Below are 26,758 nucleotides of genomic sequence, written 5' to 3' on the forward strand. Positions count from 1 at the left end.
TCGGCGAAATTGAAGCTCAGTCGCGAGAGCAAGACGCACTCTCCGGAAATAAATGGTGTGCTGTATCAGTTGTTTCTAAAACTGACAAGGCATTGAAACATGATTATCATCATGTGAAAATAAGCACGACGTTAGCCAAAGTTGAGCGCTTTTTGTATTTCAGATTTGTTTTCTACTTCATCGTAATCGGTCGGAAGAAATAAGTGTGCGCCAGAACCATATTTCACAACAAAGATGGCGTACACAGGCGATTCAAACGCCACTATGAGAGACGTGAAGAGAGTCCAGTTTGGCATTCTCAGTCCCGACGAATGTGTATGTCCTTTATGAATATTCATTTTACTGAACTGTAATAAATCTATGTAATTTTGATTGACTAGTTTTATGACATAAATTTAATCAACACAAATAGTTAATGGAAATGGGGTTGTTATTATTAATGTGAAAATGATTGGAGAACAAGATAAGCTTAAAACAAATCAGTAATTAACAATGTGTTATGTATGCCATGCCCCATCCTGTATTGTTGTATGTATGCCGTTTTATTAATAGAAGACTGGCAACATGCGATCAACTTCACAATACAGTTTGGAATTTTACAGTTGCAATATTGTTACATAGTGCAATTTCGTTTTTTTAAACCCCAGATAAGATGTAGTAATTATATCGTTTCATCTGTAGACATATTGGCACCCAGGTTTTCCTGTATCTAAGAAGCATTTCAGTACTGATGCTCTTGGTAACCTGTTCGAACTGAAAACATCACAATAAAGTAATAAAACACAAACAGTCGTCAAATTAGGATAGAATGAAAACACAAAATTACATTATCAAGTGAAACACTCGACATGAATTGTACAGTCAAGTTCTCTTGAATCTGCCACATATATAGGTTCACAGTGTAACATGTTGCTGGATTATTTAAAGGACCAGTTTTTTAAAAACATTCAAAGCACTTGGTTAGATCGATTCCTGTTTCTTTTTTTATCCCTTGGTTGTGTCTTGATTGAAAGACCTAAAACAGCAACATTGTATTCTTTTGTGTTGATCGCACATTATGTTGACTTGGTACAAGTTCTTATTAAATAATGATCTCCCTTGCTCTGTGGTACCAATCAGTTAAGTCACTGCCAGAACGAATATACAGATACTTGATTAATTGCTATACAACATTTGACACTTGACTTTGAAAACCAGATATAAACGAGTGGTAGGTGCAGTGCTCAGGGCCTGTATTCATGAAACTGTTCCCATATGCAGGGATGGATTCTGTACTCAAACCTTCTTTCTTGTAACTCCCTTAAATAATCTCAAACCATTAAAAAGTAAAATGTGAAAATTGAAAACAGTATTTGGCTTTGAGTCTCTTCAATTTTTTTCCAAATCATTGACAAAATGAGAGTTGTTTATTAATTTATAACTAAAACAAGAAATTAGGCTTGAGCACAAAATCCATGCTTGAGCATGTGATGGCTTTCATGAATACGGGCCCAGGAGATAAGACCTATGGAATAAATACTCTGGTAGTAGACAGTGTTCTCATTTTTAAAAACAGATGCATGGTTGACTTTATGAAGGGAGCTGATTGAATGTTCCCTTATTTTATATATTAAACCTGTTATTAAAACAAAAAATGGTTCAGAGTTTATCAATAGCAGGCTGAACTGTTAAAACTGACTTTTTATTAGAATACTGTTAAAAATAAGTTCTTGAAATACTAGATAAGTTTACAAGTTAATTGACGAATGATGTTTTCAAACAGCTGACATCTAATAAATGATCGCAATTTCAAACATGTTTTAAATTTTGGTCATAAGTTATATCCAAAACAAATAAGAGAGATAAACTTTTATTTTGACTTCTGTCATGATTAGCCAAATAATAACATGTTCAAGTAAATGAATTTTGGGCTCTTTTATTGACCAGTATCTAATTTCTCATATAACCAGGATTTTGAGGGAAAGTGTAAGAACAATGTTAAGTGTATTTGAACTTGCAGATATCCTGTTTAATTAACTGGAGTTTCTGTCTTGCAGCGACGAATGTCTGTCACTGATGGAGGTATCCGATATTCCGAGACGATGGAAGGCGGGCGTCCCAAGCTAAATGGATTGATGGACCCAAGACAAGGAACCATTGACAGAAATGCCAGATGTCAGACTTGTGCTGGCAGCATGTCTGAATGTCCAGGTCACTTTGGTCACATAGAATTGGCAAAACCAGTTTTTCATGTTGGCTTCTTCACAAAGACGATCAAAGTGCTGAGATGTGTGTGTTTCTTCTGCTCCAAATTGTTGGCAGACCCGGTAAGACTACTTTGCTAGATAATGTTCAATACTTCCATTACTAGATAATGTTCAATACTTCCATTTCTAGATATTGGTCAATACTTCCATTACTAGATGATGTTCAATACTTCCATTACTAGGTAATGGTCAATACTTCCATTACTAAATAATGTTCAATACTTCCATTACTAGAGAATGTTCAATACTTCCATTACTAGATGATGTTCAATACTTCCATTACTAGAGAATGTTCAATATTTCCATTACTAGATAATGTTCAATCCTTCCATTACTAGATAATGTTCAACACTTCCATTACTAGATAATGTTCAATCCTTCCATTACTAGATAATGTTAAATACTTCCATTACTATTTATTGGTCATTACTTCCATTACTAGATAATTTTCAATACTTCCATTACTAGATGATGTTCAATACTTCCATTACTAGAGAATGTTCAATACTTCCATTACTATTTATTGGTCATTACTTCCATTACTAGATAATTTTCGATACTTCCATTACTAGATAATTTTCAATACTTCCATTACTAGATGATGTTCAATACTTCCATTACTAGGTAATGGTCAATACTTCCATTACTAGATGATGTTCAATACTTCCATTACTAGAGAATGTTCAATACTTCCATTACTAGGTAATGGTCAATACTTCCATTACTAGATGATGTTCAATACTTCCATTACTATTTATTGGTCATTACTTCCATTAATAGATAATTTTCAATACTTCCATTACTAGATGATGTTCAATACTTCCATTACTAGAGAATGTTCAATACTTCCATTACTAGGTAATGGTCAATACTTCCATTACTAGATGATGTTCAATACTTCCATTACTAGAGAATGTTCAATATTTCCATTACTAGATAATGTTCAATTCTTCCATTACTAGATAATGTTAAATACTTCCATTACTATTTATTGGTCATTACTTCCATTACTAGATAATTTTCAATACTTCCATTACTAGAGAATGTTCAATATTTCCATTACTAGATAATGTTCAATTCTTCCATTACTAGATAATGTTAAATACTTCCATTACTATTTATTGGTCAATACTTCCATTACTAGATGATGTTCAATACTTCCATTACTATTTATTGGTCAATACTTCCATTACTAGATGATGTTCAATACTTCCATTACTAGAGAATGTTCAATACTTCCATTACCAGATAATGTTCAATACTTCCATTACCAGATAATGTTCAATACTTCCATTACTATTTATTGGTCAATACTTCCATTACCAGATAATGTTCAATACTTCCATTTCTAGATATTGGTCAATACTTCCATAACTAGATAATGTTCAATACTTCTATTACTAGATAATGTTCAATACTTCCATTCTGATCACCTGTGCAGGTTTGGGATTGAGAAAAGAATATACCTACTGTTACCCACAGTATGTTGTAAGATGACACTAATTTTAGAACCCCCTCCAGAATTTGGGATTTGTGTCCTATAATTGGGAACAAAATAGCTACCACAATAAATCTACTGTACCCAATGCATTGTTTGGGATTTAAGGAATTCCGAATTCCTCATCAGATCTGAGGCAAATACTCAAACTTTACACCCGAAGCACACATACATGTATGCGTTATTTGCATGGAGGCATGGCTCAAACTGACATAGCTGTGACATTAAAACCTATAAAATCAAAACCAAATCCCTTCTGATTCATGACCATTTTATTAATATAAGATATTGTTATTGATTTTATACATATTATAGTTTTAAATTTTATATACTAGAAAAATGTATTTGAAGATGTTCATGCATATTGCTATGTTAGTCGACTAAAATGTACCTTTGTTGTTAACAGACTAATCCCAAAATGAAAGATGTTCTGACCAAGTCTAAGGGACAGCCAAGAAAAAGGATGGCTCATGTATACGAGCTATGTAAGGGCAAAAAGATCTGTGAAGGAGGAGATGAAATGGACACAAAGTTAGGAGAGCAACAAAAACGAGAGGGGGATGAAGAAAAAACGGTATGAAAAAGAAGTTTTTCCCTATCTATGTAAACTTGGCTCAAATTATACTTCCCAGCCAGTTTGGACTTTTTCCTGCCATTGGCATCATTGTGACCAAGAAAATCTTAAAATAAAACATTTTGGATTATTGTATCATTTTTTTAGTGCAAAAAAAGTACTAATAACTACATTTTTTTAGTGAATTAAGAAGGACTTCAGAAATCCTATGTTTTGTATGTGTTAAAAAAAAGGGAAACCTTTAATTTGACTGATCTTTTCTTCTGAATTTTCATTGTGGTTTAACTAATGAAGTACTATATTTATTTGAACTGGGTTGAATCCTATTGTGTACAGGGCCATGGAGGTTGTGGGCGCTTTCAGCCTCGGATCAAAAGAACAGGTTTGGAACTGGTGGCTGAATGGAAAAATGTAAATGAGGAGAGTCAAGAGAGAAAGATCATGCTGACGGCAGAGAGAGTTCACGAGATATTCAAGAGAATATCGGATGAAGAATGTTTGGTGATGGGAATGGAGCCCAAGTATGCTCGTCCTGACTATATGATCGTGACAGTGATGCCAGTGCCACCACTCTCTGTTAGGCCAGCTGTGGTCATGTTTGGTGCAGCCAGGAATCAGGTTAGATTGTAGAAAAGCAAAGTTTGGATCTGTCTGTCAACTCCTGCTGGCACCGATCATTTAAGAGAGGTCCAGGAGGACTTTGGTCCCAAGAGATTTCCAATGACCCTTTGCTTGTCACTTTTCCTTACAGTTTCTATTTAAGAACAATACCCTTTGTACTTTTTGTTTGTTTGAATTTCATCATATTTGACTTGTGCTAGTTTTTAAAAGTCAGATTAATCTCACAGTTGACTGTATAGTTGTCAGACATCCTGAAAACATGTTCTGTGATGAAAATATATATTTTGATAACATGATATTACCTCAAACACTCTAATTTTTTTCTGAGAACATGTTTAAAAAAAAAAATGGCACTAGCTTAGATTTGCCTCTGATAATACCTCTATTAGTGACCAAAGTGAAAGTAGAAATAAGTCTTTGGTTCAGCATGGTTAGATATAATGACTGCCGACTCGTTTTTGTTTAACATAATATTTGTTATGCTGTTTGAGAGCAAATTTCAGTGAGAAAAAAATTCTCTTAAATATGAACAGACTCATGAAAAATCTTGAAGCTAATATTGCAGAAAAAAATATTTCCTGTGTCTTTTCACAATTTTTTTCTTACACAATGTTTTTTCTTACTCAATTTCAATATTAAACAGTCTGTTCCTACTTGATTTAAAAAAAATATAGCATGATCTTTATTAAATTTTTGATGGGCGATTCATTAAAATAAAAAAAGAATTTGAAATATAACTGAAGATGTTCTTACTCAGGATTTCCTTGTTTCAGGATGATTTGACTCACAAGTTATCAGACATTATCAAAGCCAACAATCAGTTGAAGAGGAATGAACAGAATGGAGCAGCAGCACACATTATATCAGAGGACACAAAAATGCTACAATTCCACGTGGCCACACTCATCGACAATGAGATGCCTGGCCTTCCAAAGGTAGGAATCGTTTTTGTGCTGAAGATGTCTATCTGCTTTCATATTGTATGGATTCTGTCAGATATCTGTTGTAAAAAATAGTTAAAATTTTCCAAAGAATCAGTTCTGATATTGATATGAAAGGAAAATAGTTTAAAAATAAGATTAAGAATCATTATCAAAAGATTTAAAAAAAAAAAAATGGACTTCTTTTGTCTCAAGTGACTCTTAAATATATGTAAAATTATACTGTAAGTATGAAAAGTCACGATGGAATTCTCAAGTTTTGTTGGGACAGGGATACAAGACTTTCCAAATTTCCTTTGACATAAAATTACTTTAAAATATAAATAGAATCCTAACATCCCTAACAAATAGTGGAGGTTGGAATTTGCAAAATGCATGGGAAAATCCTTGATGGTTGCAAAGATGGGCAATGTTAGATGGGTTGTCATGAAAGCTGGCTTTATTTATTGTATGTAAAAATATATGTTTAGGCTGTACAGAAGTCGGGCCGACCTCTGAAGTCTGTTAAACAAAGGCTGAAGGGAAAGGAAGGACGCGTCCGAGGCAACTTGATGGGGAAACGTGTGGACTTCTCTGCCAGAACTGTCATTACCCCAGATCCAAACCTCAGGATTGACCAGGTCGGGGTGCCTAGAAGTATAGCACAGAACATGACATTTCCAGAGGTAGTCACACCCTTCAACATAGACAGGTAATTATTCCAATAATTTACTTGGTTGGTCCTATTCGGGCTGAATTCCAGTTTAATGCCCTTCTCTAACTTTTTTTATTTTTTCTTTGGAAACACTTGTTAAAACGGAAACAAAAAGGCAGAACACTTTCTAGCTATCTACATAGGCAATTAAGTGAGCTCTTTCAAGATGGAAAATTTTCTTTTTTTTTCCATATAAAAGAAACAATGAGAGATGCTAGATCTTCTGATTGTAAAACCTTCCAACATTCTTTTTTTTTTAAAGTAGGTGAGTTATGGTGAAGGAATGCTTATACCACAAAAAAGGGTAGGAGGCACTTGTAACTTTGTAAGGGATTATTTTGTGTGTGCTTCATTGTCAATAGCTAGTTTGTTATGAGACATGTCCTGTGATGAAATTCTGTTATGATAATTCATGATATTATGTCAAACACTCTAATTTTTTTCTGAGGATATGTCTCGTGCAAGAACAAACTTCTAGTTATTTTACATACAAAATTTCAGTTCAGGTAGCAGAGACCTAATGGTTATGGAATACTTATGTCACTGTTTTCGGAAATGTGAATATATGTTACAACTGTACATTTTGGTCCATTTAGAAAATCAGTTTTCTTTTACAAAGCCAGCTGTTTAGAGTTCAGGCATTGCTTGAGAATACACTTTGATTTCAAATGAAGCATATCCAGTAGTTCTGGTAGACAAGCAGAACATTTGAAAAAGAAATTCCAAATATACTCAGGAAATTATCAGGGCTGTTTGAGATTGAACTCCATGGAGTGGAAGAACACACTTTTTCAGAGGCCCCCAATTCTTTACCCATCAAATGCTATTATCAATCAAAACAAGGAACGGTAGGGAAATCTGGATAACATCCCACTACCCATAATATATTAATACAGGCGACTTCCTACCTCCACCAGACCCTCGCACAATAAATTATGGAATAACTCATTGCAGAGTGACAGAAATTATTGAGTTTCCACCATGACTAGAATGAAAAGAAAAGAATGCTGTACCTGACTTGCTTGAGAGAAACTTTTGTCACCCTGGTAAAATACTAGCCGCTTCCTACTGACTCGGCTAGAGAGAATTTCTCTAAAGCTAATTCGGTAGAGCGTAAGATTAGTAATCCAGAGGGCCGTAGTCAACTCATGGCGGAGTCATTGAAAAAAATAATGACCTCTGTTACACTGGTTTCTGCTTACAGAATGCACGAGCTTGTGCGGAGAGGGTCAAATCAGTACCCAGGAGCCAAATATATTCTAAGAGACAACGGTGAGAGGATAGACCTAAGATTTCACCCCAAAGCCAGTGACCTCCATCTCCAGATTGGTTACAAGGTGAGAATATTTTGTATTCGTAGCCTGTATTTCACTCCTATATAAAACAAAATATGTTAAATTTGATATTGCAAATAGAACAAATCACTTATGAAATGCATTTTCTGCGAACAACACTCATGAAATATATTTCAATGTCAATTTCGGGGTTTACAATTTCATATTTAGAATACAAGCCTACAGGTTGATTTAGAAAAGTTCTTCTTGCCAAACCAATATTTCATGGTAACTATTTGAAAACTTTCACTAGCCCCACATGTGCCGTGGGGCCTAAAGAATGGTACACCCATGTAACCTGTAACAACATTTGTTTTTAACTGAAAAGATGCAGAAGTTGGAAGTGGATTTTTTTTTTTTAGTTAAATCTTTAAGCATCTCTTGTTTGATTGTGCCTTGATGTGTTCTGCGTGTTTTACAACATTAAAAAAATGTGACCTTTATCTTTGACCGTTACCTCTGACCTTGGTCAAGCTTCACATTTCTATAGATCAGTTAGGGATTAAGTTAAGGAGCTAGGGTCACACAACTTTGTATGGTAATGCTCCTCGATGACGACAGAATGTTGGGTGATTTTTTGTAACCTTGATGTCAGTGATCTTGCTTGAGTTCTTGATTGTAAGAATGGTGCATAAGTATCTTGTACGCTCCTTTCAATTTTCAAAGCTTGTTAATGCAGATTAAATCTAGATCTATGATCTTACTTTAATTTAGGTTGAGAGACACATGCAGGATAACGACTATGTGGTGTTTAACAGACAGCCAACCCTCCACAAAATGAGTATGATGTGTCACAGAGTTAAGGTGCTGCCATGGTCAACCTTCAGATTGAATCTCAGGTAAATTATATTTTGCAATGATAAATCAGATGTTTTCTTGGTTAAATACTGCTGCTGCTATGGTAATCTTTTTGTCAAAATTGCAAGTAAATTAATTTCTCCCACTCAATTCCTCAAAAGTTCCAAAGTGCTACTGTATTTTCTGTTTGTTTGATTCACTACAATGCAAGTTATGAAAATAATCAATACTAACAGTAATGTCATGATTTTGGTACAGTTGGGTATGCTATTTAACAAAAATAAAGATGATAGAATGGAGAGCTTTGAGAGTGCTGTTTTGATAAAAGAATCCCGACTAAAAGTTTGCATTATTTTAGAGCTTTATCATATAAGGGCTATTCCAATAGAGGACTCGAAAGTTACCACTTTTATCCCCACCTAGTTTCCATGCATATTACTTAATGCAAATTATCAATTCTATTGTATGGGTGGCACCCCTAAACAAAACTTGGAATCCTGAGATTAGACAGATATTGACTGGAATAGCCCTAATTGAGAGAACAAAATGATAGTACAAATGTGCAGCATAGGGAAATTAAAGAAAAATGCCTCCCTCCACTAGAAATAGTGGGTCAAGATGTTGGATCATGTGAACTGCTGGCAAAATGCTTGCAGATTTCTTAATCAAAATATATGTTATTGCCTTATATGTGAATAATGTAGCGGGTTGTTTCTGTTCTTGTGCAGTGTAACCACACCCTACAATGCTGACTTTGATGGGGACGAGATGAATCTCCATTTACCACAGTCCCTGGAAACAAAGGCCGAGATCTCAAACCTTGCTTTGGTCCCAAGGATGATCATCACTCCCCAGTCCAACAGGCCTGTCATGGGTATCGTACAGGACACACTGACTGCTGTCCGAAAGATGACCAAGAGAGACGTTTTCATTAACAGGGTAGGTGTCGATAATGCCGGACAACAAAGTAAAAGTGCTTTTTAGTTCAGTGGAAACTTGTGAGACTGGATTCTTTAGTTTCTCATTATATCATTGTGCTTCATTTCAGGGTGAAATGATGAACCTGCTTATGTTTCTGCCAACATGGGATGGCCATGTTCCTCAACCTGCTATACTCAAGCCCAAACCACTTTGGACAGGCAAGCAGCTATTCTCCTTAATCATCCCTGGCCGTGTGAACTGTATCAGGACCCACAGTACACATCCTGATGAGGAGGACTCTGGCCCATACAAATGGATTTCCCCTGGAGACACAAAGGTATCAATAATGGCAGAGACTCTGCACCTAGCAAGATTGCAGTATTCAGCTATTTATGTGCTTGCCTTTTTAAACCTGGGGTCAGTAACTAATTTGGTTAGCCATAAACTATGAGAGACAAGTTTTTTGCAAGTTTGTCACTTGTTTTGATTCACTTGTGGGGTAAACATGATCATAGATATACTAGTTGAAAAAAGTTAAGTTCACCAGTTTTTGCAAAAGAAAATAGTTATTTGAAGAATAGTAAAAAATGTAGCCTTTCATTGATGTGTCTTTTGAGATACTATGAATCACTTTCCTGTTTTTGGATGCTGTGTACACCATTCATTGTGGTCCTTGCCAGGCCTGGGCAAATCAAAATCAATCAAAAAGACTTTCTTCTTGCTGTGTTGATTATTTCATGGTATGATTAATGCTATAAAATGATGAAATACATATGAAAATGATCAATAAACAAAGATTTTTTTTTTTAATTTAATTTTTTTTTTACGAAAAGGCGAGTTTTTTCAGTGAGCATCATGAACTATATCAATCTCAGATTACTACGCTTTTTGGACCAAATAATTTCTTCACACAAAAAACAACACTTTATCTCCTTCCGCGAAAGAATTTTAGATATTGTGTTTATTATTTCATGATATGATCAAAGCTAACATGGTAAAATATATCTGTATAAGACAAAAAAAATCAAAGAAAATATGTAAAGATCTTTAATAGTGGCGAGTGGCGTTTTTGATCAGTGAAAGTTCCGAACTATATTTAGTTCAAATTACTACGCCTCGTATTCCAAAACTCTAAAGTGTGTGTGTGTGTGAGAGTTTTCTCCCCTTGTCCGTCATTGCGTAGTTTCATGCTCGCGACTTGTTGAACGACTGTTTGATAACAGTCCTTGATAAAGTAGGGCTCATGTTTTCTTAGTCTCAATGGAAAATCTCCAAGTGAAAGAGAATCTTGACTTGTACTAAAGTAGCCGTCAGCAGCTGTGCCTAACGAGTTTATAGATAGCTTCCCAATGCAACAGCAGCTGTGCCTCACAAGTTTGTAGATAGCTTCCCAATACAGTCTCTATATAATGGCCCGATAAGTATAATACAAGTGCTTCGTGAGTATATATTAATAGCATATTGAACATCGAAAATATGATAAAGGGATTATTATGGCCCTTACTCAACAACATGTTCTTTATTATTAACTGCCATTCTGTACTGATATACCACCTCCTTTATTCCTTTATTTGAATCCTTCATACACAGCATCCCTGAGTGTCCTCGGCACTTTGGTTTTGTATGGAAATTGCTATGGACTGTGTTACATACCAAGTATATCACAGTTGTTGTCCATGAATACCAACTTTGGTAATCCAATAATATTCTGAATTTCAGTCTATTTTTTCCATAGAAGTGTTCTCGACATTGTACCTCTAATTTTATAGACAGAACAACAAAAAAATTACTTATATATTTTTAAAACTTCTGTAAAGTGTCTTACATTTCAATTGTTTCAATAGGCTTTGATAGAGGTGAATTTATGTTAACTGGTGATGGTTTTGTGTTGAATGAGGATGATTTTGTGTTAAAAGGTGTTGATTGAGGAGGATTTTGTGTTGAGAGTGATCTTTGAACAATAGATCAGGATTGATGATAATTTTGTGTTGACGGAGTAGGATTTTGTGTTATAAGGTGTTGATTGAGGATGGCGTGCTGATCAGTGGGATCCTATGTAAGAAGACCCTGGGTACATCCAGCGGCTCCCTACCTCACGTTGTATTTATGGAGATGGGGTACGAGATAGCAGGACTTATGTACGGTCACATTCAGACAGTAATTAACAACTGGCTTCTACTGGAGGGACACAGTATCGGTATTGGAGACACAATTGCTGACCCTCAGACCTATATAGACATCCAGGACACCATCAAGAAAGCGAAGGTAAACCAGACTAGGGATGACACCTGATCCACCCACCCCCACCACATTTTAAAAAAAATAAGAAATTGAATAAAAAACCTAAAAAGGCATCATTTAATTTATGTCTAGACAATGCAAGAGAATTTGACTGTTTAAGGTTAAATTAAAAGTTAATATCATTGTTTTTAGCTCACCTGGCCCAAAGGGCCAAGTGAGCTTATGCCATGGCACAGCGTCCGGGGTCCGTCAACTTTTTCCTTTAAAACGCTACTAGTCCTGAACGGCTCAGAGTATTCTGACTAAATTTGGTCTAGAGCATCATTGAACAGAGGGTATGGCCAAATAGGGGGAAAATAGGTTAATCTTTAAAAATCTTCTTCTCAACCAATAAGAAGGATTTTGACCAATTTTGTTCTAGAGCATCTTTGGACAAAGGAGCCTTAATTTTGTATAAACAGTNTTTGACCAATTTTGTTCTAGAGCATCTTTGGACAAAGGAGCCTTAAGTTTGTATAAACAGAGGGTGTGGCCCCTCTGGGGTCAGAGGGGCGGGCCCAATAGGGGAAATAGAGGACTTTTTTTCTCCTACTATACAAGTGAAGGGATTTAAACCAAATGCAGTCTGAAGCATTCTTAAGGACAAAAGAATCAATTTTGTATAAACTGAGGTGTAGGCCCACTTCTTTGTGGCAGACGGGTGGGGCCCATTAGGGGAAATAGAGGAAAACATTAAGATCCTTCTCCTTCTGTACCGATGAAGGGATTTTAACCAAACTTGTTCTAGAGCATCTTTGAGCAAAAGGAATTTAATATCTATAAATGGAGGATGTGCCCGTTTATTTTCCTTTCCGTACAAATCAAGGGTTTAAACGAAATGTGGTCTGAAGCATGCTTAGGGGGAAAAACTTAATTTGTTTAATTTGTGTAAAAAGGTGCATGTGAGGCTCATTTTCTTGGTGTCTTACCAACCAAAACAGATTTACATGTAGTTTTTCTTAAAACTTTGTTTCTTGTAAACCTGTATGGTACTCAGCAGGTTTTAAATTAAAAAATAAAATACCAGGTGAGCTATTAAGGCCCTCTTGTTGTAGCTGTATCTTGTTTTATAGAAAGGAATCTCTTTTATTTATTCTAAAAAATTGCAGACTTTCACTATTTCTCATCCTAGTAAATAGACTTGGTATTGATATGAATTTTGATTTAAAAAAATTCCTCCAATTGTTAACTGAGAAGATTTAATTTGTTCTCTAGGTGGACGTGATAGACGTCATTGAGAAGGCTCACAATGATGATTTGGAACCAACCCCAGGAAACACGCTGCGTCAGACTTTTGAAAACCAGGTAGGAAGAAATCTTTGCTGATGGCCTGGGCCATTTCAAAATAACTTTTAATAAAGCATTTAAAAATATTGTTGCACAAAATGTATATGTAGGAAATAGCTATTAAAAAACATGTTTATCAGGTTTTTTAGGAAACTGTTGTATCAATCTATTTCAACATTTCAAATTAAAAATTTTGGAAGATTGACGAGGTTTTGAAATAAACTCGCAACAATTGCTATAATATTTACTTATGTGGTGGATCTCATTCTAAACAATGTTGTTGAATTGTTGAATATTTCTACTCAGGTGAATCGTATCTTGAACGATGCTCGTGACAAAACTGGAGGAAAAGCCCAGAAGTCCTTATCAGATTTCAACAACTTCAAAGCTATGGTGGTGGCAGGATCCAAGGGGTCCAAGATTAACATCTCCCAGGTAACAGTTCACACTTTTTTTCTGAGCAAAGCAAAAGTTCTGTGAAAAGATGCTTTATAATAACAGGTGAGTCAACAAACCTGTCATTTTTCACAGTATTCTCAACGTGTATGCAATGATATTTTGCTATCCCATAACTTACCCAAGGCTTACCAGTGTAAGGTAATTCAGGTCTATACTGGGGTAATGACATGATCTCAAATAGTTTCAAACCATCTTTAGGGATAAAAAGAATGAGAGGTTATATTTAAGTTAATCAAGGTGTTGAATCTTTATTAAATGAAGCATCTTTGCCGAGGATTTAAATTTCTTGTCTTGTTATCTTAGGTCATTGCCTGTGTGGGGCAACAGAACGTTGAAGGTAAACGTATCCCGTTTGGTTTTCGACATCGAACACTGCCTCATTTCATCAAAGATGATTATGGTCCTGAGTCAAGAGGGTTCGTGGAGAATTCCTATCTTGCTGGTCTGACGCCATCTGAGTTCTATTTCCACGCCATGGGAGGTCGAGAAGGACTTATTGATACTGCTGTGAAAACTGCTGAGACTGGTACATACACAATTTGTGAAAGATTACAATTTTAAAGATAAAAACTTGAACTGATCTAGGAAGACTTCTTCAGGAAAATTATCAAACTGGTTTTAGACATTAGGAAAGGAATCAAATTGGTTTTAGACATTGACATTTAACTGTTAAAGATGGTTATAGGAGTAAATGAACCTTGAACAGTAATTCCTGTAGAAATATGATCATTGGGAAAATGGCTATACATTTCCCTTTGAGAAGTTTAGGCCACCACCTATGCTGATATTACTCCTATTTAGGGAGATAAATATATTTTACAACGCAATGTTCAAAGTCTTTCACAATTGCAAGATATCTTCAAATCTCTGAAGACGCATCCTTCTATTCATTCTTCAATAAATAAATAAAAAATGTCAGATTAAAAAGTTTGTCATTTAAAATCATAAAGATTGGTATTGGAATAAATAAATGACATGTCATGCTTTTACATGAAGGGTACATTCAGCGACGTCTGATCAAGGCTATGGAGAGTGTGATGGTCAAGTACGATGGTACAATCAGAAACCAGGTTGAACAGCTGGTCCAGTTGACGTATGGGGAGGACGGACTTGACGGATGTGGGGTCGAGTTCCAGGCGCTCCCAACACTCAAACCTTCACACAAATCCTTCGAGAAAAAGTTCAAGTTTGATGCTTCAAATGAGAGGTAATATTTACGTCTTTTTGACTGAAACAAAAAAGAGATTGGGGGAAAGTGTATCTTGACTTTAAGATCCCTTACATTTTCTCCCATGTCTTTTCATTTTCCTTTTTTTGCAGACGAGGTACTGTGTGTCAGGGTTTTTAAGACATGATATGTGTGGATGTTTTATAGAGATTATGTGACTTGAAATACTTCACTCTTCAGGCCACAGAACACGTGTTATCATCAAATGTATGACTCATGTACTTTTTAGTCGTGAGTGCATATATTTTGAAAGGAGCGCAGGTCAAAAACCAACACTTTTACAAGTTGATATAAGTAATTACAAAATTGATAGAATGTTGCTCTATCGAGTATTTCTAAGGGGGAAAAAAACTTTTCTCTGATGCACTGACTTTCTGATACCTCTAATGCACAGTTGTTCATACTGTCACACCAATTTCACACCATTAAAGTGTTGAGAGAAAAAACTGAAGCCAAAGAACGCAACAAGCAAAAAGTAACATTTCAAGGATGGCCTGTTGTAAATGACAGCAGTGTTCTTAACTTGGTATATATATATAAGAAAATAATTCTTCTCTCATTGGTTTCGGATTTTTAGCCAAGGTTTAAACATAGGAAGATATTCTAGAGATTAAATACCATCCTCTGAGTATGCAAACAAAGGTCGTCTTTCTTTTCTTAAGCCACACATGGATGGTATTGGTTCAGCCCAGCATTTATATACGTTGGGTTCATTGTAGAAACATGCGGAAGTGTCTGACGGAGGACATCATTAAGGAGCTAATTGGTGATGCCTCTGCCATATCTGAGCTGGAGAAGGAATGGGATCAGTTGAAAGAAGATCGTGATGTGCTGCGAAAGATCTTCCCCATGGGTGACAGCAAGGTGGTCCTGCCCTGTAATCTAACAAGACTCATCTGGAATGCACAGAAAATCTTCAGGATCAACAAGCGTAAACCTACAGAACTCCATCCAGTCAAAATTGTGACAGGTTTGTATTAATACCTATACACAGAGTTAGGTTTGAATTTATCTTTTTGCCGGTCGCAGAATGATATTGTCTCGCCTATACACATTACATGATTTTACCATTTTAGTTTCAAATAAATTTGGTATCTATTTTATGTCGACATGACTGAATTTATCTATAGTTTGGTATCTGTTTTATCTTGGCATGACTGAATTTATCTAGAGTTTGGTATCTGTGTTATCTCGGCATGACTGAATTTATCTATGTTGCTTTCACTTTTAAGTCATCAAGTAAACCCTGTAACATTTCTGTCCTTCATGTCCAGGTGATTACATAGGGCCTGTTCGTTTATGCGGAACAACCGGTTTGTCCGTTTTAAAATGTAACAATTTCAGGTATAAATCCTGGCAGACCTGCAAGTGTTCATGCAGGCCTTTTAAGACTTTGTCAAAACACGTCTGAAAGCAGCATCAGATTACTAGGTCTGACCTTATTCAATAAACGAACAACTGTGGTCTGACCGGTTCAACTGTTTAAACGAAAACAGCCCTAGTCACCTGAAGAATTCAGCTAATATGTCCTGTAAAAATTGTCCAAACAATCAGTAAAATTACCATTGTGAAACCATGATAACCCTTGTATTGTTATATGTGTGAAATTTTTGGAACCCCTGTACTCTGTTGGTTTTTATCTTAATTTTACAGGAAATTGCATCAAGCTGCACTTTTACATTGACGTTTATATAATATCGTAGCAGCTTAAATCAAATCTACATCAGGTGCACTGTTTTTTGTGTAATAGGTGTCGCTGACTTGTGCAAACGGTTGAACACTGTTCCTGGACCTGACAGACTCAGTGTGCAGGCCAATTACAATGCCACCATTCTGATCAAGTGTCTGGTGCGGTCCACCCTATGTGCCAAGCGAGTGACAGAAGAGTTCAGACTTAGCTCTGAGGCATTTGAGTGGCTGCTTGGTGAAATCGAGACGCGCTTTCAACAGGCTCATGTATGTATCTTATTCTCAATTGCTGTTTTCATATATGTTTATATTTGAATGTACCATAGTGTCTCTACTTTCCAGCCAAAAGTGGCGGGATGGTGAATTGACTGGACTTCTGAACGTAGTAAAATGAATCAATGAGAAAATATGAATATAATTGACCAAAGTTTATTTAATTTTCTGACATTTTATAACATTCTGATTATTCATGGTATTGCCATACTGCTTTTGATGATAATGAAAGGGTTGCTTTGTTTTTAAAAGCGTTCTGCAGATGAAACAGTGCAGGACGGCTCCCTTTATTTTCAGGAGAAGCAACTTAGCAATGCCAGAAATATCATCAATATGTTCCTCTGTTTACAATGCCATATCATTGTAGCAGAGTTTGCTTTTCTTTTCTTGCTTTCTTGAAGCCAGTGTCTGACATCATCTTTTGTCATCAGATCATTTATAGTGGTTCTTTCTGGTCTCATCTTTTAAGAGATTTGTATTCGCTGCACTATCTGATCAAGAGAAGGTTAGAAACCTCCCGTGTACTTACATCAGAGATTCATATCTACATACTCTGTTGCCCTAGGTACAACCAGGAGAGATGGTCGGAGCGTTGGCTGCCCAGTCGCTCGGAGAACCTGCCACACAGATGACACTCAACACTTTCCATTACGCTGGAGTATCTGCCAAGAATGTAACTCTAGGTGTGCCTCGTCTCAAGGAGATCATCAACATCTCTAAGAAACCAAAGACTCCTTCCCTTACTGTGTACTTGACTGGCCAGGGAGCAAGAGATGCAGAAAAGGCCAAGGTTTGTTTAATTGAGATGGCATGATATAATCATTTCATTGGAACTATGGCTCATTATTGCGCTTTGGTATCTTTTACTAGATCACTCTGATAATTGACCAAAAGCAATTATCACTTTATTGTCTGTAAAAATGAGACTGTTGATACTTGTTCAAAGACAGTTGTAAAGACAAAATAAATTGTATTGCACTACTCATACTAGCAGAAAAATATGACATCCAGTGCTGTTGTTGCCAAATGATGGCACACATATTATACATATTTTTATTGTGATATCAAGGCAGGCATGCAATAACAGAATAAATCTCATAGGTTATACTCGAGAAAGGCCTCACTCTGTCGGATATAATCGACTATAAAACTACGTTTGCTTACAGCTTGTAGTCCTATAATTCTTAACCGCATTGCAGATAAATAATGCAATCCTGGTCAGTGCTATAGGACTACAATGATGAACAATATGCAGTTTACTAATTTACATTTTTCATTGATTTTGAAACTTAAATGACATTCATGATTTGTAATAATGAATTGATGAATGTTGAATAGAAATTGCATACAGTATAAATATAGGGTTGAAAGAGCCCCTGTCCTTCTCCTCTTTAGGGAAACAGCCAGTATATATATAGGGTTGAAAGAGCCCCTGTCCTTCTCCCCTCCTCTTTAGGGAAACAGACGATATATATATAGGGGTGAAAGAGCCCCTGTCCTTCTCCTCTTTAGGGAAACAGCCTATATATATAGGGGTGAAAGAGCACCTGTCCTTCTCCTCTTTAGGGAAACAGCCGATATATATAGGGTTGAAAGAGCCCCTGTCCCTTCTCCCCTCCTCTTTAGGGAAACAGCCGATATATATATAGGGTTGAAAGAGCCCCTGTCCTTCTCTCCTCCTCTTTAGGGAAACAGACGATATATATATAGGGGTGAAAGAGCCCCTGTCCTTCTCCTCTTTAGGGAAACAGCCAATATATATATAGGGTTGAAAGAGCCCCTGTCCTTCTCTCCTCCTCTTTAGGGAAACAGCCAATATATATATAGGGTTGAAAGAGCCCCTGTCCTTCTCCCCTCCTCTTTAGGGAAACAGCCAGTATCATCCAACAGTGTCCCTGTGTTATGATTCGTATGTCACAATTGTAATCAGTTGTAATCACATCAGTTATGGTCTCGACTCAAAATTAACTTTAACAGATTTAGTGGCATAGCTTAGCAATGGTATATATATCTGAATAAATAAACTCTTGTTATACATATGTAATTATATTTTGACAGCAAGTAACTAATTTGTCTGTTATACAGGATGTACTGTGTAGGCTGGAACACACGACTTTGAGAAAGGTCACAGCTAACACGGCCATTTATTACGACCCGAACCCACAGAACACAGTCATATCCGAGGACCAGGAATGGGTCAATGTGTACTATGAAATGCCGGACTTTGATGTGTCCAGGATTTCACCCTGGCTGCTCCGAATAGAACTGGACAGAAAGAGGATGACTGACAAAAAGCTTACCATGGAGCAAATTTCAGAAAAAATCACTGCAGGTGAATCTTCATTTACACCTGTTCAAGATTGAAAGCTTTCAAGTATTCATCAAAGATCAAAAAAATATAATTAATTGACTATCAAATCTACTTTATATGTGTACAAAGTTAAATTGCAATAAGCCAATTGCATTTTATCTAAAAATAAAATACAAGTTTTTGCTTTTAAGATAAAAAAAGTTGTTATAAAATTTGGATCATTGAATTTACAGGTTTTGGAGATGATCTTAACTGCATCTTCAATGACGACAATGCAGAGAAATTGGTGCTACGAATTCGAATCATGAATTCAGATGAAAGCAAAATGCAAAGTGTAAGTGAAAAGAAAGGCGGAATATGTTTTGCAAGTGGCATAGCTAATCTCATACCAGATGTTCGGCTCTGACAAAAGGAAGAGATTTGACTTGTTTTAATAGATTAGAAATATAGAAAATGAATTTCGAACTTTCACTGAATGAAGCATAGTGCATTTCTACTTGCAAGTTTGAAAATGATTAAAATCATTTCTTAAAGATTTAAAATTATTATAGAATGTCAGTTCAGAATTGCAACTTTTTTTATCTGATTTTGGAAGTTTTTTGTAAGACTGTGTGGTAAGATCTTGCTTCGACCTTGTAGGATGAGGAAATCGTGGACAAGATGGAAGATGATGTTTTCCTCCGATGTATCGAGTCCAACCTGCTGTCTGACATGACCTTACAAGGAATTGAGGCCATTGCTAAGGTATACAATCAACAATTGCTTTAAAATAATTTCTTCATTCTTTTAATGAAAGATTTTTTGTCTAAAAAAATAATTTAAAAAATGATTGAAAACCTGGTAAATATGTTATGTTTTGCTTTCTTTTAAAAACTTCCCCAATATATTTCCTGTTTTTGGAGAGGTTTGGGTAATCCTACATTTCCCTGTCTGTTAGTTTCACACTTAGGTTTGTAAGTCTCTCGTGTAATGTTTCTCATGTTAGATATTTGATGAACCACAACCTTTGCCAATGACTGTCAATATTTCTGCTGTAGGTGTATATGCATCTCCCCAACACGGATGACAAGAAGAGAATATACCTCACAGAGGAGGGAGAGTTTAAAGGTGTCGCAGAATGGATCCTGGAAACAGATGGAACAGCACTGATGAAAGTGCTCAGTCAGCGGGATGTTGATCCGATCCGAACAACCAGTAACGACATTGTCGAAGTCTTTGCTGTATGTTATAGTTTCTGTATATTGTGTATTGCTTATAAAATTTGAAGTCCAGCCACGTTTTTGTGGAAGGAAGTGATATGCTTATTTTCTATTTGCATGTGCTTGAATTTGCAAAAAAACACAGATCTACATATAGCAAAACTGTAGCATACTATCTCCATTTGTCCAGTGAAATATCAGCATTTTAAAGGGAATTTGTGAGAAAATATAAGAAACTCCAAAAATAAAAAGAGGTGTTGAAATATGTTTGCAGTAAGTGACATTGCATATAAGGTGAGGGCAATTCATCATTTTTTACTATACATCATTTTAAACATGTTTGATATAAACTGTCTGATTAATTTTGCTTAAGATATGAATTTACATTCAATTCCTCTCATGAATCTACTCCTAAAAAAGTTCTTTCACATATGAAACACAAGTTATCAACAGTGCAATAACATTACAGTATGGCTATAAGGTTCTGTTAATGTAACTCTTTGTGGAACAAATTCCTGTGTATGATAGTACATTAATTATTATCAATTTTTTTCCCCAGACACTTGGCATCGAGGCAGTGAGAAAGTCAATTGAGAAAGAGATGAACCATGTCATTTCTTTTGACGGATCCTATGTCAACTACCGTCACTTGGCCTTGTTGTGCGATGTGATGACTGCCAAAGGTCACTTGATGGCTATCACCCGTCACGGCATCAACAGACAGGAGACGGGAGCATTGGCTCGCTGCTCCTTTGAAGAAACAGTAAGTTACTGGAAACATTTTTTCTGCAAATTTCTTTATCTTCTTGCAGAAGGTTGTCTTCTTTTAACTCATTCACCCCTAAAGACACATTTGAGCTCTTCTAATTCAAAGGTTGGAATAGTTCATTATGAAATGTTAGGGGTGAATGAGTTAAAGCCATTTTGATCTCGTTCTGGAATTTCACAGTGAAAGTTGGTTTCAATATTTTTCAGAACGAACTGAAAAGCTTTATCATTCTATATTTACATTTGCTCTGCGTCCTTCCATTGCAATTCATTGAGAAGGCAAATGTTATTATGAGACGAACAATGTTTGCTATATTAAGGTCATCAATTTCTATAGTGACGTCATCAATTTCATTGTTGTCAACACCTTATTTGCTGTTCAAACAACTGTTCAAAAATAACTAAATAACGTGTAATTACTCTGTCAAAGTGTAAATATAAATAATGAATATTTTAGCAAATATAACACAAATTTCTACTGTCAAATTATTAAGTTTGTCATCAATATCAATGTGTGTTATAGGACCATAACAACATTGCTTAATTATTTTGCAAGTTTGCATCCCTCAGTACTTGGTTGTGAAGATTATTAAGTAATTTAAAAGTTCCAGTTCCAGTGGGAGCTTAACTACTTTAGTCAATAAGTCAACAAACAATCCCCCTGTAACAGGAACACAACAGAGAGTTTGAATCAAACTTAAACGTCATCTATGTGGTGTTTTCATAGGTGGACATTCTCATGGAGGCGGCGGCCCATGGAGAATGTGATCCCATGAAGGGTGTGTCTGAATGTATCATGTTGGGACAGTTGGCCAAGATTGGGACTGGAAGCTTCGATCTTCTCCTTGATGCAGAGAAGTGTAAATTTGGCATGGAGATACCTCAGAATGTTGGCCCAGGCTTAGGAGGAGGAGGTAAGACATACCATATATCAGTCTAAAAAAATGTCCTCTGAGCTAATTTGAAAATTAAGGAAACTCGCCCTAAGCACATGCTTCGAAAACTACATATTAAATCCTAACATGAAATATCTTTGGAAAAGGAACAAGCAGCAGAGTTCCCATCTATGTTAACAAGAAATGTCTTTGAACAAGAAAAAAATCTAAAATAGCTGTGTGCTTGTAACATTGCTAGCAATAACCGTGCAGATTATTTAGCAAAAGCAATTCATGATTAAAACACAAGATACCCAAATTATTATTCCTCACATCTGGAGCCTAATTGCAGCAAGTTTTTTTACTGTAAATACACAAGAAATTGCGATCAGAAATATAGCATAAAACTTAAACATTTACATGACTTTATACGATGCCCAAGTTTGATTCAGTAAAGATAATCAGGAATAGTTATTGGATCGTCCATTTTATGTGTCCCGAGTGATCTGCCCTTACACTGCAATAAGATGTTTGATGCTGGATGTTGTGAGAGATGTCATACAAAAGATGATTTAAGAAATGCTGTTATGATTTAAATCAAGAGTTGTAACATTCCAAGTGTGAGCCAGACCTGATCTTCAGGTGTCAAATCGTAGATTATAAGCAATTTTTGTATAGGGACATTACCATCTACTGTTTTTGCATTTATTGAAACTAAACTGAACTCTTCAACTAAATTGAAAAACAACACAGTATTCAGTCTGCACTGTTTAAGTCAAATGATGCAAGGGGAATCCGAAAACAATCTTACACACCTGATGAGAAAAGAAAAGGAACAAATTCAGGTTTAAAACATTTACAGAATCATTCACATTCTTGCTGAAATATGATGAACTTGATATTGTTTTGTGACAACATTTCACTTTGTTACTTTCAGCTGGCACTGGGTTCTTCTTTGGTGGAGGAAGCAGTCCGGCGGCCGGTATGTCTCCACAGATGACCCCATGGCAACAAGGTGCCACTCCAGCATACGGCACTGCTTGGTCACCAGGGTTTGGTAGTGGTATGACACCTGGAGCTGCCGGGTTTTCTCCCTCTGGTGCTAGTGAGAGTGGTTACAGCCCAGGATACAGTCCTGCATGGTCCCCTCAACCAGGCTCGCCTGGATCGCCAGCCAGCCCATACATACCAAGTCCAGCTGGGGCCCTGTCACCAAGCTACTCGCCTGCATCACCAGCGTATGTGCCATCTTCTCCAGCTGTCACACCACAAAGTCCTGGATACTCCCCAACAAGTCCTTCCTATTCGCCTACAAGCCCAGGTTACTCGCCAACCTCGCCGAACTACAGTCCAACAAGTCCTTCCTACTCCCCAACCTCCCCCTCCTACAGCCCAACTTCCCCGTCCTACTCCCCAACCAGCCCCTCCTACTCGCCAACAAGTCCCTCCTATAGCCCAACTAGTCCTTCGTACTCCCCAACCTCCCCTTCCTATTCACCAACCAGTCCTTCCTACAGTCCAACGTCCCCATCCTACAGTCCTACCAGCCCCTCTTACTCGCCTACAAGTCCCTCCTATTCCCCCACATCACCATCTTACTCTCCAACTAGTCCTTCTTACTCCCCAACTAGCCCTAGCTACAGCCCCACATCTCCTAGTTATTCCCCAACTTCGCCAAGTTATTCCCCCACCTCTCCTAGTTACTCCCCAACCTCGCCCTCCTACTCCCCAACCAGCCCATCCTATTCCCCAACCAGCCCCTCATATAGCCCCAGTTCTCCTAGCTACTCTCCCTCAAGCCCAAGCTACAGTCCGAGTAGTCCAAGCTATTCCCCAAGCAGCCCCAAATACAGCCCCACAAGTCCCTCTTATTCTCCAACCAGTCCATCATACTCCCCAAGTTCCCCCCAGTACTCGCCAAGCTCTCCACAGTACTCGCCCTCGTCTCCAAATTACTCCCCCACAAGTCCATCGTATTCGCCTAGTAGCCCCAAGTACAGCCCAACATCACCCACTTATTCCCCAACCTCCCCCAAGTACACCCCTACATCACCAGAGTATAGCCCAAGTTCGCCCAACTACAGCCCTGGGTTCTCATCTCTGTCCCCAACGAGCCCTGGCTACTCTCCCGCTAGTCCCTCGTATTCCCCAACAAGCCCCAAATACTCCCCAGCTAGTCCTACATACTCCCCAAGCAGCCCCAAGTACACGCCTACTAGCCCTACCTACACACCAGGGACAACCACTTCAACAACGCCCAAGTACTCCCCGACTAGCCCAGCATACTCGGCAGCTGATGATAGCGACGAGGACTAGGTCACAAATCAAGGACTTGTGAAACTGTGGACATGTGCGTTAGTCTATGTCGCTTGTGAAACAGGCAGGCTTGTTATTAAAGAAAACCTGAAGAGAAACTGCATGAAATAGACAGAAGAATTGAAGTCATGAAACAATATTGTAAATACCAGCTGAAAAAGAAAAGGACTTGTTGAAACATTGTAAATAAGAGCTGAACAAGGAAAAACAAATTAATGATTGGAGAAAAAGTAATCTGTTGGTGAAGAGACAAACTTAAAAATAATATTTACGTGTCAATGATTTGTAAGATATATATTTATAGGTCATAATCACAATTGTAACTCACAATTCAAGTGCATCATTTTCATGTCATTTCATTTTGATTTAGATCATGTCTCATATTGACAATGATGTTGGTGCAATTTCATTTCTTGGGGGGGGGGGACCCTCTGCTACAGGTTTTATATCGTATATCATTTTCAGGTAACTCCCAAGAGACATAATTACAGTGGATTACTCTAATGTAAAGTTATAAGTATTTTACCAGTTTTAAATTGCATAAAGAATGTTTTTACTTGTCCTGGACAATGACAAATCTTCTTTTTTTTTTGCCATGTATAAAGTCAGCATTTCCTTGCTAAGGATAGCCATTCATCTTTTTCGTGTGATTTGTCCAAATATACTAGACATTGAGAAAAGTATCACCTAAAATCTTGTCCAGTATTCTCAGAGTCAATGGAAATTGTTAGATGCCATGCATTGTATTTTGTCAATGTATTTTCAAGTTTGATATTTATGTTGTGGATTACCATTGAAGCTACAGCACGGCTGCTGCGTTGTATAAATGTGTTGTAAAAGGCAGCGATTTTTCATATGTTAAGTGAAATTTTAATTGTTATTCACTGTAAAGGAAGTCACATCTGAAGCAATAGGAAAGTGTGAAGCCATATGATGTTTGGTGTAGTGTTTTCCAATTTTTTGATGTTTTTAAAAACAAAATAACAATTCTTATTGAAATATATGTAATTTATTCATGCCAGAACAATTGGTGAATGTAAATACATAGTTTTGTTGGTTTGCTATATATTGTGTATGAATTATGCAAGAAAATAAGTGAAAATGCAGTTTGAATGTCATTTTTAGAAGCGAAATCAGGAGCCCTGTGTGTCTGGTCTGAATGATTTAAAGAATGTTCGTTTGTTGTCCTCATCCTTGGAAACAGTACACTACAGTTGAAACCATTTAACTTGGCAGCTTTTACAAGGCAATGCTAGGTTTAAATGATTGATGTAATTCTTCAAAAAAAACAAAAAATCACGCAAAGATTTCCTGAAGCATGACAAGTCCTGAGTTGTATATCTCTTTGTATTGTAAATACAGTTCATTGATGTCAGTGTTTGTAAATCATATGGTTTCTATTTGTGGTTCATTTTACTGTATTAAATCATACACACAAAATGTAAATATGTACTTGTCAAACAGTAGTTTTGGGGGAGGATTGGAAGTACTCTAGATACGTTGTGGTAGGTATATAATACTTCATTTTAAGAAAAGATATTTACGTTTTTGTACAGCAGGACTTGATTCACATTTCTCCCTGATGTAAAAAAAAAAAAAAATGTTTTCATTTGAATTCATGGTCAATGATTCATGCAAATTTGCACGGAATTTTCTGTGATATATAAAATTATAAATGTGTAACATCCGAGGGTGTTTGCTAGACACATTTGAACTCTTCCAATTCAACGGCTGGAATAGTTCATTATAAAATTTCAGGGGTGATTGAGTTAAAGTAACTATTCTTCAGCTTGAAAACAACCCATGTTAAAGGACAGATAATGTGCTGTTTAAGTAAAATTTATTGATAATTGTAAACTGAAAGTAATAATAATTGCACATTTATATATATTATGAATCTTAGAATATCATGAAAATACCTTTATCAAAACTTCGAAAACAATTTTTTTCATTGATTTGGTTTGTTTATTTCATAGACGGTCAGTATTTTACAGACAAGTTTTATAGAAATGTAGAAAAAGACATGCGTTTTATTGTATTTGTATAAAACTTGCTATCGAAAAGAAAAAGACAATTCAAAGATCATGAATTTTAAGTCATTATTCTGGTTTCCTTGGGATTTGTTTCGAATTATTTGTACTGTGCACAAGTTTTGAGAAGTAAAATAAAAAAACAAAAACATTATCATAGCTGTCATGACTTGTGTTTTATACACCCGACATCACTATGATGGAACTCGGGTGTTCATATGTAATTTGATACAAGTTCATTTACTACCTATTCCAGGGTCTATAACGATTCTTTCATTATAAATACGTCTTCAAACTAGGACCAACTATATGAATTCGTGTAGTGACAACAGAACCACAAGGCACTCAATGAGCGGTATCAAAACAACCATCATATGCACACATAGCATATTTCCCTAGGAGATCTTGATGGCGAC

General features: G+C 36.5%; 1 protein-coding gene across 1 annotated transcript; it reads left to right on the forward strand.

Annotated features, from left to right (window-relative positions):
• Positions 1 to 26,497, forward strand: LOC110449054 (DNA-directed RNA polymerase II subunit RPB1-like). The gene is made up of 25 exons (XM_021495628.1): positions 1 to 315; positions 2,037 to 2,306; positions 4,151 to 4,318; positions 4,655 to 4,936; positions 5,713 to 5,874; positions 6,351 to 6,571; positions 7,779 to 7,911; positions 8,623 to 8,747; positions 9,435 to 9,645; positions 9,755 to 9,964; positions 11,644 to 11,892; positions 13,123 to 13,212; positions 13,501 to 13,629; positions 13,957 to 14,179; positions 14,650 to 14,860; positions 15,601 to 15,851; positions 16,632 to 16,837; positions 17,409 to 17,633; positions 18,929 to 19,175; positions 19,388 to 19,488; positions 19,794 to 19,898; positions 20,192 to 20,374; positions 20,913 to 21,116; positions 21,849 to 22,035; positions 22,934 to 26,497. Exons 1-25 carry the CDS (start codon positions 235 to 237, stop codon positions 24,310 to 24,312), a joined length of 5,853 nt encoding a protein of 1,950 aa, XP_021351303.1. The 5' UTR covers positions 1 to 234; the 3' UTR covers positions 24,313 to 26,497.
• The last annotated feature ends 261 nt before the right edge of the window (positions 26,498 to 26,758 follow it).

The sequence above is a fragment of the Mizuhopecten yessoensis genome, unplaced genomic scaffold, assembly GCF_002113885.1.
Source record: "Mizuhopecten yessoensis strain PY_sf001 unplaced genomic scaffold, ASM211388v2 scaffold4443, whole genome shotgun sequence".
NCBI classification, from domain to species: Eukaryota; Metazoa; Mollusca; class Bivalvia; order Pectinida; family Pectinidae; genus Mizuhopecten; species Mizuhopecten yessoensis.

Excerpts from the sequence above, each read along its gene's own strand:
- LOC110449054 (XM_021495628.1), top strand. The coding sequence starts at position 235 with ATGGCGTACACAGGCGATTCAAACGCCACTATGAGAGACGTGAAGAGA. Across the intron at positions 316-2,036 it reads TTCTCAGTCCCGACGAATGT|CGACGAATGTCTGTCACTGA; the intron begins GTATGTCCTTTA and ends TCTGTCTTGCAG. Across the intron at positions 19,176-19,387 it reads TTCAGAAAAAATCACTGCAG|GTTTTGGAGATGATCTTAAC; the intron begins GTGAATCTTCAT and ends TTGAATTTACAG.